This window comes from Vulpes vulpes, chromosome 1 (assembly GCF_048418805.1).
Source record: "Vulpes vulpes isolate BD-2025 chromosome 1, VulVul3, whole genome shotgun sequence".
Taxonomy (NCBI): Eukaryota; Metazoa; Chordata; class Mammalia; order Carnivora; family Canidae; genus Vulpes; species Vulpes vulpes.
In genome coordinates, this window is record NC_132780.1 from 155,900,110 (window position 1) to 155,915,988 (window position 15,879).

The 15,879-nt window shown below is 37.3% G+C and overlaps 1 protein-coding gene across 10 annotated transcripts in view; it reads left to right on the plus strand.

Annotated features, from left to right (window-relative positions):
• Positions 1 to 372: 372 nt before the first annotated feature.
• The window catches only part of PHF3 (PHD finger protein 3), a 76,377-nt gene continuing 60,870 nt past the window's right edge, over positions 373 to 15,879 (plus strand). Inside the window, exons 1-3 of one of the 10 annotated variants that reach the window (XM_072734934.1) lie at positions 927 to 1,115; positions 1,636 to 1,785; positions 11,500 to 11,766. In XM_072734934.1, coding sequence (XP_072591035.1) covers positions 11,523 to 11,766 — 244 coding nt within the window. In that variant the 5' untranslated portion in view covers positions 927 to 1,115; positions 1,636 to 1,785; positions 11,500 to 11,522. Of the gene's footprint in view, positions 812 to 926; positions 1,116 to 1,635; positions 1,786 to 11,499; positions 11,767 to 15,879 lie in introns of those variants that run through there. The other 9 variants (XM_072734989.1, XM_025991116.2, XM_072734979.1 and 6 more) reach the window with 9 other exon arrangements.

Here is a 15,879-nt window from a genome sequence, read left to right on the forward strand (position 1 = left end):
GGAGAAGGCCGTTTGAGTCCCGAACACCAGCTATGTAGGGCCAAGGTCTCACCTTGGCGGCGGGTCCGAGGTGCACAGCCAGCGGGGTTCCCGCGCAAGGGGCTCATCTGGTCACCGTTCTCCAAAGCGCACCCACTTAATGACGCGTATCGGTCGGAGAGGCAAATCTGATCATCAATATTACGTAAACTGCGAAGGCTGCGTGCTCCTCGCAATCGAGAAACACCGATCTGCGCCTGCCCCCTCCGCGGCCGGCCGCCGGGGAGCCGAGGGCGTCAGGCCCGCAGGCGAGCCGCGCCCTCGGAAGACTGGGAGGGGCGCGGAAGCGCAGCGGAGAGCCACTGCCCGGGGCCCGCGGAGGCGCGGCGCGGCGCGGCGCGGCGCGGCCGGGAGGGCCCACACTGCGCAGGCGCAGCGCGCAGGCCGCGGCCCCCGGAACGGTAAACAGTGGGGTCACGTGACGCGGCCCGGCTCCTGCCCCCGCGCCGCCGCCGCACGCCGATGGCTGCGGGGTCTCGCGCCGCCGCACGGTCCCCACGAGGCGAGCGACCCTCGGTCCCTGGGCGGCGGCGGCTGCTAAGAAGCTACCGAGGGCGGCGCGGAAGCCAGGCTAGCGTCGTCAGCAGCAGCCGCTCGGCCCGGTGAGGAAAAGAGGCAGTGGCAGCGACGCCGACGTCCTGCGCGTACCCCCTCTCCCCGGCACCCACCGGGCCCCCTCCTCCTCCTCGCGGCGGCGGCGGCGGCGGCGGCGGCGGCGGCGGCCACCATCTTCCTCTTGCTGCCAGTGGTAGCGCTCGTCTGGCGGAGCTGGGTGAGTTGCGGCTCTGGCCGCGGCCAGGGAGACGGGCGATCCTCCCCTCCCCCACCCCCTTCCACACGCACAGCGCCTCCGCGGGCCTCCCCGCCCCTCCCGCGGCGGACACTCCGCGCCTTTCTCCCGCGCAGCCGGGAAGCCTCGCCGGCCTCTTGCGCAACGTCCTCGGCCTGCCCGGGCCGCGCCTCTGTCGCCCGGGACCGTTTGGACCGCGGGCTGGGAGGGAGCCGCGGCGGCGAGGGCGCCTGGCGGAGGTTCGGGGCCGCGGCCTCTCCCGGCTCCTGCTCCCGGGCCTCGGGTGGTGAGTGTGCCCCGCCGCCGCCGCCGCCGCCGCCGCCGCCGCCGCGCGGGCGGGCGGGCGGGCGGGCGCGCAGGCCCGGAGGCACCGCGGGCGCTGCCAGGAAGGCCTGGCCCGCAAGGCCCCCGGACCCGGCCTGTCGGACCCCTTCCCTCCGGGGGAGCCCGGCCTTGAGCCTTGGGCCCGAGGTCTGGGAAGCCGGGATTGGCCTTTGCCGGCGAGGCCGAGCCCAGTCCTAGCCTTTTGGAGAGGGGGGAGTTGGCGCTCTGTGCATCCTCCTGCTTACCGCGCGCTTTTGTGCTCGGGACCCAAACTGTCGACTCCTTTTGATTAGTTTGAAATGGGAAGCCTAGAATCTGGCCTTCGGATAATACGAGTAATTTAATGAACCACTTGTCGATACGTGCGTGTTAATGGTGCTAAATAACTGATCACCTGACACGGGGGGGGGGGGGCGGGGAGGAGGGAGAAAGGGAGAGAATGTTGGTACCGCGCACAGCCCTGTTTCCCTTCTTCCCCCCAGCAGTGTGTTGCCGGGTCCGATGTCCTTTTCCCACCTTTGGATTTTTAAATGCCATTTCCTAGAGACTAGGATTCGAGGTAGTTTGAATGCATGATTATTGGTGCTATTCAGGAATCATTTCGCAGATTATGATCATGGATAATCATTAATGTAAGTGGCAACAACGCTTTGATATCTGCCTCTGTAAAGTCTTCATTAAGTGTAGAGATACTTAATTTAAAATGAGACTTGGTTACTGAGCCTTTCCCAAATGCTTACTACCTTTTTTTTTTTTTTTTAAGCTTAAAAAAAAAAAAAGAGAAAGATACAGTAAACTATTTAGGGAGTACCTAGTACATTGTTCTATTTAGTTACTATTTCGAGGTCGAACTTGTCTTCCTTTTTACAAACTGGTGGTTTGAGATCTTCCAAAACTACGCCTCCATTACTCATTCATTTCGTACCATTTTTTTGATTCTTGAATGAAGTGTTTGGGATTGTGAAAATGTTTGTAGTTGTGTTTGTGGTTGGAAAGAGACGTGAGTCGAAGAACCAAGAAATCTTTGCAGCGTTCTTCTGTTTTTGAATTTATGTATTCATTCCAGAACACAAGAGATATGTAAAGATTATTATTTCGGATAGTTTTTATCTTCACTAGTACTCGACTTTTTCTTAATTATCTGTCTGATTCTTCTGTTTACTGGCCCCGTATTACAATGATGGATTTTTTTCTCCATCATCATTATCACTATTAATGTTTTAAAATACAAACTTCATTTCCTCACGATAGTAATATAATTTAAGAAGGGATATGGGAGCTATTATTGCTCTGATTAAGCCACGCACGGTACAGTCAATTCTTGAGCTGCAGAAAGACGTCTCAGCTGACGTGGGCCACTTTTTAAGTGTTCAGAATTACAACAATAGACTTTAAGCTTTATTTGGTAGCTGTACTCATAATTTTTCAAAAAGGATAACAGATGAGCTACTGGTGGGACCAGTTCCCCCTGTTTCTCTAATGGTTTATAGATTGAAGAGCATGAAAATGTAATTTATTATTACTACTTTTGCATCCTTTGGGAGGGTAGTGAACTTCCTTATCTATCACACTGCGTTAGTTTTGCATTTCATCCTATGGGGATAGACTTCGCAGAACTTCAGTTGATCCTTTGGTATGTATGCTCATCGGTTGCATATTCAAAGAAGTCAAATCTAAGAGAAGTGGTCTGTGTAAATAAATAGAGGTGAAAATTAGTGTTGATTAAATGTAAATTTCAGGATAGAAAAGTGGAAAGGAAATTGTCTTTATGTCAAAATCCTTTAAAACCATACTATTAAAATTGTGTTGAGATTGGAATTTGTTAAGGTTGATAATCTTTGATTTATGTAATAGAATACTAATAAGACTTATTGATAAAAAGTTTGGGAGGCAGCAGTCAGCAATTTGGATTACTGTAAAATTATCCAGAGTTTAGTTTTTTTTTTTTTTTATGGAGTATGGATATTTGGAAAAAAACTGATGAATGTAAATTATCACACCGTTTTTTTTTTTTTCTTTTTTTTTGAGTACTAAGACATAATAATGGTTATCTTCCTCGGTAATATGGTGTTTCACTTTTTGATACATTTTGCTTTTAAATGTGCACTTTTTCCCGTATTGTTTGTTTTTTTACACAGATTTCTCATGAAATCTGTTTTGCCTATTTTTTTTGTCTGAAGATAAGATCTTTTCTATTTTTTAATGAGATAATGAGATTTATTGATCAACATCTTAGGTTTGTGGATTACCCATAACTACTTCACCAGTGTCATGAAGTATCAGTATTCTTGGAGGGTTGACTTCTAAACATTTTCATTCATTGATGTTTTAGGAAATCTTTCTGACAAGTGGCTGCTGGGTTTCTTTCTTGTGTGGAGTAGTACATCTTGTGCTCGGTTTCTCTCTCATTTCTTCTTGGAGCACCTCTGAGAATCCTGGAGTATCTTTTCAGAAGCATAAACATTTTTTAACTACAAAAATGACTTGGCAAATTGTTAGACACAGTATAGTTGCATGCTGAACAGCAGAAGATACTCCCTTTTAGTTGCTGCTCTTTGATTACTGGGAAAAGATACTGAGAGTATTGGTTTGGTTCAAAATATCTGAGACCTAGGTGCTGTTTGTACCCTCAAGAAACCTAGGTTGAGAAACAAGATCCAAAGACATGAGATGTTAAATCATTGTATTAGAGCTAAAAGAAGAAATTTCAAGACTTAAAAAAGGAATTGTGTGAGGAATTGCCACATGTATAGATGGGACACTTACTCCTATGCATTTTGTGCTTAGTTTAGATCATTTTTTTAATGGTCAGGGGATTTTAGTTTCTATGATTATTTGTAACATGAAGAGAGGGGATGGATGAAGAGAAATAGTTTAATAAAAATTTCAAAATATTATCCAGAAATTTTAATCTGCACAATGTAACTTTATTAGATGAAGTTTCAAATGGCATAGTAGATTGTACAGAAAGGCTAAACTTTAATAATTTTGGTTCATTCATAATTTGTGTGAGTTGGCCACATGAAAACATTCTAAAATTGTAGACTGTGAAAATAAATTGCAGAGTTTAGTTGATAACTTCTAAAATGATGTTTATACATAGAATAGCCACTGTATTTTTATGTGTAGGGAGTGGCTAAGTGTATATATTCTGACTTATTTTGGAGGAAGTGTGTGTCCCTTTGTTTTTAGTATTTGTGGGATTTCATTAGTGATACATTAAGAACAGAAACATAAGTAGGTGTTAATGTAAGTAGAGTGCGTAAAATATAGTAGTTTAAACGTGTAGTGTCAGGAATCACACTGCCTGGGTTCCAGTTTGGGTATCCTGGATATGTAATTCTGGGCAAATTACATAATGGTCTGGGTCTCAATTTGCTCATCTGCAAAATAGGTATAATAATTGCACCTGCCTCACAGGGTTGTTGGGAGGAACTAAAGAGAAAATGCACTACAATACACTGAGCGTATGGCCTGGCGGCACATAGTATATACTAAAGTACATTTTAGCTTGGTCTGTTACTACCTAGGCTATAGTTTTAGTGATGAACTGCTTCCACTCTATGGTTAATCCACACTGTTAATGCCTCCCATAATATGAATAGGGTATAGTTGTAAATATTGAAGTTTTAATTCAGTACAGTTGGCTAGTGTAATTCTGCTTTTGCCAGTTTCAGCTTGTACTTGATGGTTCTTTTTCTGGATTCTTAGGTTGGCTTTAGTCTTAGTATGGCAGATACTTTTTGGATTCTTTTATATTGATATAAGAATAATATACCTGGTAAATTCAGAAAAGTTATGAACCTTGCTGCTGCTTACAGATTTTAACCAATGAAACTAGAGTAGAATTCGGTGTGTGTGTCTTTAGAGCAATTGATTAGGTTGCATTGCTCTACAGAATTGTACTTTGTAGAATTGGATCATACTATCATGGTTTAACTGTTCAGTGATTTTCCTTTATCCTGGAAGCATAACCTATTTAATGTTATTATATTATGGTGGTTAAGAACAGACCTTTATGTCAGAGCAGAATTGAGTCCCAGCTTTGTCACTTACTTATTCTGTAATATAGGGTGTAACTTTGCTAAACTTTAGCCCCACTTTTACAATTTGAGAATAATAATAGTACCTTCCTAGTTGTGTGGGTGTGAAGATTAAATGACATACATTTAGATTTAGCATAGTGCCTGGCACATAATAAATATTTAATGCAGTTTACTTTATAAACAGATAATATGGGGTAATGGTAAGTGCATTGATTCTTGAATGAAATTTTCTGGGTTCAGATTTCAGCTCCACCACTTACTATAGCAAGTAATTTAATCTCTTTAATCCTAATTAATTTCTTCCTTCCTTCATTTGTGTTTTTCTTCCTTTGTTTAATGGATTTATACTATAGCATGATTGTGAGGATTAAATTAATTAATAAATGTAGAGCAGAGTTTCTTAACGTTAGCAGTTTTCTAGCTGGGTAATTCTTTGTTGTGGGGCTTTCCTAGTGCATTGTAGTATATTTACGAGATGCCAGTAGCCTGCCCTCCCGTTTTGATGGCCAAGTGTCCTCTGGAGGGGGCATAATCACCTCTGATTGAGAATTACTGATGTGAAGCGTGTAGAACATTGCCTGGTGTGAAATTAGAAAACCTCATTTCACATTTTTCATCACTGTTAGTGGTGGTAATTTTATTTTTCTACTACTACTACTACTTATTAGAAATTTGTTCATGGTATCGTGCCTGATGAATTGATGGCTTAATTTAAACTGTAATGTTGGGGCTAGAAGGCACCAAGTTTCCATTCCCAGGGCCTGCATTTAGGTCTTGGCCTGGATTGCTTTTCCCCATTTTTGCATGGACCACTCTCTCTTTCCATGTTTTGGCTTATATGTTGACTTATAATAAACAAGAGCTTAATTTACCATTGTATGTAAAAACCCTCCCCCCCCATCACTATCACCTTGTTTAATTTTTCGTCATAGATTTTATAATATCCTGAATATATTTGTACCCCCCACCCCATGCACATAAAACAGAGCATAGACTGCCTGAGAGAGCTTCATCATGGAATAACTTCTTATGGCCTTTGATAGCTTTAATAATTTATTGTTAGGTTTAGATCTGTTTTTTTAAAGGTGATAACATGATAAAACATAGTTTTACTTTGAAGATGAGTCAAGATAGTTTTAATGTACTCTTAATGTAAAGGGGATTTTTGAAGAGGTGTAATTTGTGTGTGTGTGTGTGCTGTTGGTGCTTTCCAAATCTTTTTGCTTTCTATTCATACATGGAACAATACGTGCTGGTTTTTTCAGTGTAAACCAAATTTGGTTGCAGTATAATTTTTTGTGAATCAAGATAAAACAAGTATTTTAAAGCAGTAAATATCTTCAACTCAGCTTAAATTTTACTCAGAATGTTGGTAGTAATACTTATTTTTAAATTGCATTTTGAGTCTTTCTAAATTTTGGTCTGTTAGGACCAAATTCTATCATTCATAATTAGCACATACTATTCCTTTTGCCTGGAGTATCCTCTGGACCTTGAAGATCCAGCTCATATATTACTTGCTTAGATTTTCTTGGCTTCATAAATTTCACCTTCCTCTTTGATACTGTCTGCAGTCCTTCAGTATGACACTTTCATATTTTGTTGTGATGTTTACATGTTGTTGTATTTGTTTATATGTTTATACTCTGTTTTATATTGTGAGTTCCTTGAGTTTTGAAAATGGCATTTGTTTCACTGGTACCTATGATAACTAATTAAATGAAATATCCAATTCTCTGACTTAGCTGGATATATTTTATCATCTGTAAACAGGAGATGTGACTGAACTGAGAAATAATTTCTGGTTTTAGCATATATATTCCCAAAATATTTGTATTGATTTAATTGTATATATACGTATCATTAGCCACTTAGCACACACCTTAGATAGGCTTATTATGTTATTTACTTATTGCCAATTTTATTTTATTATTTTTTTGTTAAGGGAGGAGGGGTGGGAGGGGAGAGGAACTGAGAGAACATCAAGAAGTCTCCACGCTCAGCATGGCGTACAATTTGGGCTTGATCTCATAACCTTGAAGTCATGACCTGAGCTGAAATCAAGAGTTGGACACCTAACTGAGCCACTCGGGTGCTCCTTGAAGATTTTATTTTTAAATAATCTTGCTACACCCAGTTTTGGGCTTGAACTCAGAACCCTGAGATCAAGAGTCAGATGCTCCACTGACTGAGGCAGCCAGGTGCCCCTGTTTTTTAAAATTAATTAATTAATATAATTTTTTTTTTTTAATTTAAAGATTTTATTCATGAGAGACAGAGAAAGAGAGGCAGAGACACAGGCAGAGGGCAAAGCAGGCTCCATGCAGGGAGCTTGACGTGGGACTCGTTCCCCAGTCTCCAGGATCATGCCCTGGGCTGAAGGCGGTGCTAAACTTCTGAGCCACCTGGGCTGCCCCCCTGTTTTAATTATTACATTTATAATGCCAAATATAAGGAAGCATTTAAGTATAATTTCATTGTAAGAGATAGGAATTTGTTTAACTCAAGCAGTCTGTTTAATTAACATACTGAATCAACTCAGTTTTTCTCCTTAATTAGATCTGATTGTCTGTTTATCCACGTTATTAGATATCTCCCCACATTTTAGCTTTTAAAATATGGTTTTCAACAATATCATTTTTTAAAAGTTTATTTATTTACATAATCTCTACACTCAGTGTTGGGCTTGAACTCATGACCTGAGATCAAGAGTCACCTGCTCTTCTGACTGAGCCAGCCAGCTGCCCCTTCTCTAAATGTAGATTAGTGTTTTTAAAAGGACTTATTTTAGAATAATTATAGATTTATAGAAGAATTGCTGATGTAGTATAGAGTTCCTATTATATGCCCTCATCCCAGTTTCTTGGTTGTTACATCTGACATAATGCTCGTGCCTTTGTCAGAACTAGAGATTAACATTAGTACGTTGCTATTAACTAACTTCCAGATTTTATTCTGTTTTTATTGTTTTTTCTACTGTCCTTTTTCTTTTCCATGATCCAGTCAAGTTTACCACTTCGAGTTAGTAGATGAGTGTGTTCATGTTAAGTGAGTTAATATTTTTACAATCAGCTTATATTTGTTTTTCAGTTTAGCATGGGAAATGTTATTTTGGATACTGAGCACTTGAAACTGATTTTTAAAAATAAATTACTTAATTCTTTCATTAAATGTTACTTTCAAGATAGTCTTATGGGATGACTGTATACCATCATTTTTGAAATTCTTCCTTGGAATTACCCCCAGAGCCAGTTGCAACTGCTTAAGAAAAGTTAGTCTTACTAATTTATAACAATTTTACAAGAGAACTCATCTTGTGATGTGTCCTGTAGAAATCATTTCTTGGGACCCTAAAGTTTGGAATGCTTTATACCCTATTCTGTATTGGCATATTAAAAATATCTCAGTGGCAGTTATTTAGTAAACATTTGAATGAATTAAAGATATTATTAAAGAAATGTAACTTTGTTATGCCAAGTCCTCCTCAACATTTGACTATGGAAGCTTTTCCCCTGATTTGCTTATTTAAGTCCAGATAAAACACACTTTATATGTTATATACCAGTTTGGCCACAAAGCTGTACTGGAAAGTTTGGTTCACCTATGTTGTTTACAATATGCTTTACCTTTTTTTTTTTTTTCTTTTCTTCTTTAAAGACTGAATATTGTGTACCATTGAGATAAAAAAATATGCCACAGGCTCTTAAGGTACCTTTTTTAAAGGAGTTATTGGGATGATTCACCGATAGCAGTGTTACTGAAAAAAAGGTTGCTTAATTAGGTCACTATTTAGAATGGGGTGGTCTTTCCTATAGCTTTGTGATTTGGGGCTCTGTGATCGTAATTTCTGAATGTTCTGATTGTCACTTGAAAGCACATAGTAACAGACTGACTCCAGGTGAAGTTGTAGAATTTACTTTTGAGACTATGGGAATGAGTGCATTTTTGGTAGAATCAGCATATTTTTTTGTAGAAGGAAAGTTAACTATTTGCTTTTAGAACTGGAATTGTCCTTTTTTTCTTTTTGATTCATCTGAGGAAAAAAAGATTACTATTTGGGATGCAACTTTGAAAAGGAGGTAGTCTTGGCCTGTAGCTTTTGGATGCCAACAGATTCAGACAAACTAATTTATCTGTAGGTCCAGCCACTTGGTTTTGTTAAACATTTAGTAAAATTTTTGTAAATTATTTTTAATCACCAGAAATTTATTACACTAAAATTTTTTGGTTCCTAAAAACATATGAGTAGAAGTATTGGTGATGTATGATAGTTGAGCCTTTCCTAGGTAATGAGAATCAGATAACATTAGGGAATTAAAACTTTTCCTGACTTTTCATCTGCATTGTAAGTTATAATTTTCTTTTAATGTTATAATTAGAAGAATGTGTGTAAAATAACAGCAAATCAATCAAATACTTATTTTATTTCAGTTTTTTAAATATTTTAATATAAGTTGCAAAATTTGAGGAGAGAGGCTAAAATCCTTCTGTTAAGGGGATTGACTTTTGTGAGAATGAGGAAATTTTCTTTCCTTTTTTAGGATTTTAAATTGAGTTGCATTAAACTTTGCACTTAAAATGAGCTGGTTGATGAATTTCAGTGGATGTATATACTATACCTTGAGGATTTATGACATTTTCATCATCCCCTAAAGTATCTTCCTGACCCTTTGCAATCTAGCCTTCTGTTTGTTATCCAAGGACCCAGGCAACCACTCATTTGTTAGAAAATTATGGGAAATTATTTTTATTTTTTTAAATATTTTATTTATTCATGAGAGAGAGAGAGAGAGAGAAAGAGAGAGAGAGGCGCACAGAGACACAGGCAGAGGGAGAAGCAGGCTCGTGCAAGGAGCCAGACGTGGGGCTGGATCACACCCTGGGCTGAAGGCAGGCAGGCACCAGACCGCCTAACCACCCAGGGATCCCTGGAAAATTATTTTTAAAGAAGATCCTTTAATGAGTCAGATCTAGTCAACTTCTAGCTCTGTAGCTCGGTGTGAAAAAGGAGGAGATATGGCGAGGGCTATGGAGTTTTGGAACCTGGGATTGAGTCTTGGCTATTTTATGATTTGGAGGGAAAACATTTAAATTGTTTAAATGAATTTTGTTTCATAAAGGAAATTATTTACATGTACTTTTATATAGAGTCTATTATTATTGGAAATACATGGGTTAAATTTAGGTAAAATGGTTAGCATATAATATATAACCAGTAAATTGTTGGATGTCTTTGGACTTACCCTTCCTTTATCATTTTTATTGGGGAAAGAATCAGAGACAGTTTGGGTAAATTTGGGTAGATTTGGAGCCAAGCAAAAAAATTGGAATTTTGGAACCCAAGATATTTCTCTGTTTGTCAATTTTCTAGCCAACTGAATATTAGATGTTTTTTGTTGATGCCTCCCCTTCCCCCATCATCTAGAATACATTGGTTCATTTTTTTCTGAAACTAGTATTGCAAGTAATTAAACTTTTGATTGATTGAGGCTCTTGTAGAGCATTAGATGACCTTTCTGAGCAGTATCTAGTATCAGTAGGAAACTACCTTGACATCTGTATATACCTCACATGACTCACTAAAATAAATTTAAATCTCTGATGTATTGTTTTCTTATTTATCTCATTTTATAATACATTTTATAAAGGAAGTCATTTCCTCCACTAAAATGCGTGTACGTGCACATCTCTCTGCCTGTGTATGTGTAGTTTTTTGAGTTTTGGTTTGTTGGGTTTAATTAAGTTTCTTTGCATTTATTTTCCTATCCCTACAAACAACCTTTTCTCTATATATTACCTTTCTTTAAATGATTAAAATGCTTTGTAAATAAAACAAGGCTATTTTACAGTTTTAATAGTTATGGAACAGTAATTTAAATGATTTAATTTTGATTCTTTTATATGGATTATTGTAAAAGCAGCGTCATTCTTCATTTATGAAAAGATTATGGTTAAAAAACGGTTTTTGTGGTTTAAGCCATGTCATTCTTTCAACTGTATCAAATTAATGGATTATATACATAGGGTTTTTTTTTTTTCCCCTCAAAATAATGAATTGAGTAAACATTTAATAGGATTTCTGGTAAAATGATATATTCTACATGTGTGATGAAGAAACATTTAGTAAAGATTCGTTCTACATGTCCAAATGTTTATTCTAAAAACAGTGAGGATTTTTTTTAAACAATTCAGAAATACCTGAGTGTGTTCTTAGACTCAAAATTATTAAAATAATTTGGTTTTAGGTGATTATCAATTGATAGCTTTATTTCTTATGGTATTTTTTTTGTCTTTCTATAGGGCTGAAAGACACAGAAGTCTTCATGGATATAGTTGATACATTTAATCATTTAATTCCTACTGAACACTTAGATGATGCCCTATTTCTAGGATCCAACCTGGAGAATGAAGTCTGTGAGGATTTTAGTACAAGTCAAAATGTCTTAGAGGACTCGCTGAAGAACATGCTCAGCGATAAGGATCCTATGCTAGGATCTGCAAGTAACCAGTTCTGTTTGCCTGTTTTGGATAGCAATGATCCCAATTTCCAGATGCCTTGTTCAACAGGTAATTCTTACTTTTTTTTTTTTTTTTTAGTCTGCAATTTAAAATAAAAAATTTTCAGCAGCATCTTTTTTTTTTCTTTTTCTTTTTTTTTTTTTTGGTGAGGGTAGTAAATTTAGGGTTCTTTAATATGAATTTAGAGCTTCTTTTCTAGAAATCAGAATTAGACTTTAAATTTTCTTCCAAAGAGTGTGGAATTAATTATCTTCAAGGATATTATGGATATAGATAGGATGATCATATGATTTATTATCCATAGGATACTTTTTTAGAATTACAGGGGTGCTGTTAATAGTTACATCATGACAAAAAGTATAAATTGGGACTCTCCCTAGAAAAAGGAGTTTGCCTAAGAAATTGGGACATTCATTATGTCATCCTAGGCCTGCTGGAGTCAATGGGAACTGCCGAATTGTCCTTTTTCAGTGCTCCTCCCAGCCCTTCAAATTTAATATATTGTGTGCTTCCATTTCAGATATTTTGGCATTTTGTACATGTATCTTAAAATCCGAGAAAGAACTCTAGATTTGTGCTGTCCAACTTAGTAACCACTAGTCACATAATAACTGTTAATCACTTGAGAGGAGTCCAGTCTTAACTGAAATGTGCTGTAAAGTGCACATTAGATTTTAGACTCAATATTGAAAAAGAATGTGAAATATATTTTATCAGTTTTTTAATGTTGATTATATTTGTGATATTTTAGATACTTTTGGTTAAAACATGAATAGAATTAATTTCACCTTTTTTAAACCTTTTTTTTAAAAGTGACTACTTGAAAATAAAAATTATGTATGTGGCTTGCATTATATTTCTATTGGATAGCACTGCTCTGGGTTCTGTAGTGGAAGTAACTGAAAGATTGAGGATAGTAACTTTCTGGAAGGCTAGTCTAATTCTTAAGAAATTACTTCAGAGATGTTAATATATGGAAGAAGTAGGTTTTCTTTTATTAAGCAAAGCAAATATTACAACAAACTTTGGGGCAATTAGCTATTCTGTAAGCTAAAATTAAATAAAGGAAAATCAGCCTCAAGTGGAGAAGTTAGGCTTTCCTTCACTGTTCCCTAGAGTAATTCAGGTTTATGTAACGTTGATCTGTCTTTCAATGCCTCTTGACTTCTGCACTAGTTTTTCAGTATAGTTTATGTTTCCTTTTAATATTTTCTACCTAATATTTTAGTAATATTTAAAGTTTGGATTAGGCTGGCCTGCTATTCATCCATAAATTTGTCAGATTATTCTGCTTGAAGACCTCAACACTGACTACTGGGAATCTTTCCATTTTAACAACTCCTTAATGCTGAGGTCTTTTGAATTGCTTGCTAATGGTTTATCTCGAATTATATACATTGTATTGTGTTATTTCATAGGTTTACATTGTTTTTGTTGTATTCTAAATGTTATAAAGCTTTTAAAATTTTGTTTTATGTATGCATTGTTCAAGTTTTTTTACTTTGGTTCCTATGTCAGTACAGTGTACCTAATTATCTTTATTGTCAAGTGCTTTTGACAGTTCTTGGTTGCATACACAGTTTCACAGTTCATTCCAAATTCAGGAAAAACATTTATTGAGTACTTATGTGTTTGTTACTGGAAATGTAGTTACTCTTAAGTATGTTATGATAGGTCTGAAATTGGCAAATGTGTCATCTTGTTAGACTTCTTTATTTATAAAAATTACAGCCTTTTTATGGGACCAGTATTCCTACTTTCTGTTCCCCTTATTAAAAAAAAATGATTTCTGTTGATATGAAAAGATTTTATTGATGTTCTTGAGTTTGAACATTTCTTTTGTTAATAGAAGACTTAGAACATCTTTATTGAAATATTTGATTTTTTTGAGGTATTACTAATTATTTGTGATTCTATTATGTTACAAACTTTAACTTTTTTATTTGAGAAGTTAAGTAGAATTATTATCTAAATTTTTGAATTTTAAAATGCTACAATTTATCTTGGTTCTGAAGCAGAACTGTTTGTATTACTATGTATGTAGTATATGTGTTTTTAAGTTATGTAGAGTATTTGTGGAGGATATTCTAAATAATAAAGTTCTTCTGTCTAGGATTGTTTAGATTTATTTGTGCCACCAGGTAGGGCATTTATCTCGATTGCTTCAAAGTTCCTTTTGCCCTTTGGGATATTTGGTTGAGTAAAAGACCTGTGTATATCCTAATGATAGCAAAATGGAAATCATTTAAATTTAAAAAAAATTTTTTTTGACATAATTTTAGATTTAAGAGAAAGTTGGAAAGAAGACATAAACTAGTGAAAACCTTATATGGACAACTTTTATAAGTTTTAGCTATTCACATATTACTTTGCTTTTAGTTATACAATAAAAAAGGATACCGTTTTTATCCAGATGTTTTGTATGTGGGTCCATAGTTTTTACTAATTATCTAGACTTATCTTTAGCAAGGAAATGATTCTGGCAATATTCATGTCAGTAAAAGCTATAGATTATGGTTATTTTGTAACCTTGATTTTGACAGTGTTAAAACTAGAAAACAAAGTAAGTGTTGGTTTTGTTCTCTGCTATGCTAAACAGAGTTGATTTGCTGTAGTTGTTAAAGACCAGTTTTTTGTTGACATAGTTGAGTGGCTTGTGTATATTTCAGTTGTCTTCAGAAATCATAGAGTAGCTTTAAAAATTACAAGAATAGGAAAGAAACATGGAAGATTACTTTTAGGGCTCTGTTCAAGGGAAAAAAGTTAGGATGCTAATTGTTTCATTTTGGGAGCTAACCAGTAGATTTCTCATCCCCCCCCCTTTTTAAAAAAAGATTTTATTTATTCGTGAGACACACACACACACACACATACACACACACAGAGGCAGAGACATAGGCAGAGAGAGAAACAGGCTCCATGCAGGGAGCCTGATGTGGGACTTGATCCCAGGACTTTATGATCACGCCCAGGGCTGAAGGCAGATGCTTAACCACTGAGCTACCCAGGTGCCCCTCTTATCCCTTTTTTTTAAATGCATTTGACTCCAAATTATTTCTTTATGTATATAATTGCAGTGTTTACATAATGGCCTTTAGGTTTGCCCAGTAAACATTTTTTTTTTTTAACTCCAGTAAGGAAAATCATTAAGTATTGGGGAAATGCTTGGTCTTGATGATCAAGCCAGTTTTTTTTTTTTTTTTTTTTTTTTAAGATTTTATGTATTTATTCATGAGAGACACAGAGAGGCAGAAACACACAGGCAGAGGGAGAAGCAGGCTCCCCTCAAGGAGTCCGATGTGGGACTCCATCCTGGATCCTGGGATCATGCCCTGAGCCAAAGGCAAACGCTCAACTTTTGAGCCACCCAGGCGACCCAGTTATTGGTATTCTTTTAAAATCCTGTTAGCCTTAAAATAAAAATATTTGCCCAAATAATAGGTTCAAAATGCCAAATATATTTATATATACCACTTAAAGAATGTATATAAAATCATCAAAATGGTATTTGAAAACCTGGTAGTACAGAGTGTCATGAAGAAATATTTTATCTCTCGTTTTAAAACATGTAACTGGGCAGCCCTGGTGGCTCAGCGGTTTAGTGCTGCCTTTGGCCCAGGGCGTGATCCTGGAGAAGACCCGGGATCGAGTCCCACGTTGGGCTCCCTGCATGGAGCCCGCTGCTCTCTCTGCCTGTGTCTCTGCGCTTCTCTCTCTCTCTCATGAATAAATTAATAAAATCTTAAAAAAAAAAAAAAAACATGTTCCCCTTTTACATAGATGCCTGTGATTCATAAATGTGAAGCAGATCTCAGTTTGACCATTTCTTTACATGGTATATTGAAAAGAAAAGTTCAGTGACTGTAATTTGATTTATTTTCTTAAGATTAGGAAGATAGATACATTGTAGATATATGGGTATTCAGAGTAGCCCTTCATTCAAGTAGCACTCATAGCTACTGCACCTTGCAGTGATAATCAAGGTGTTCTTTCCAGGCTACATTATGGCTTACAAAATCTTCATTCACTAAATTTAAAAAAAAAAAAAAAGTCCCTCCTGTTGCATGGTTTTTAGAGATTAAACAACTTAAAAAGTCATTACATTTTTACAGGTATCTAGCATATTGACGAATAGTTGATTCATATTGTTCACTTAAATAT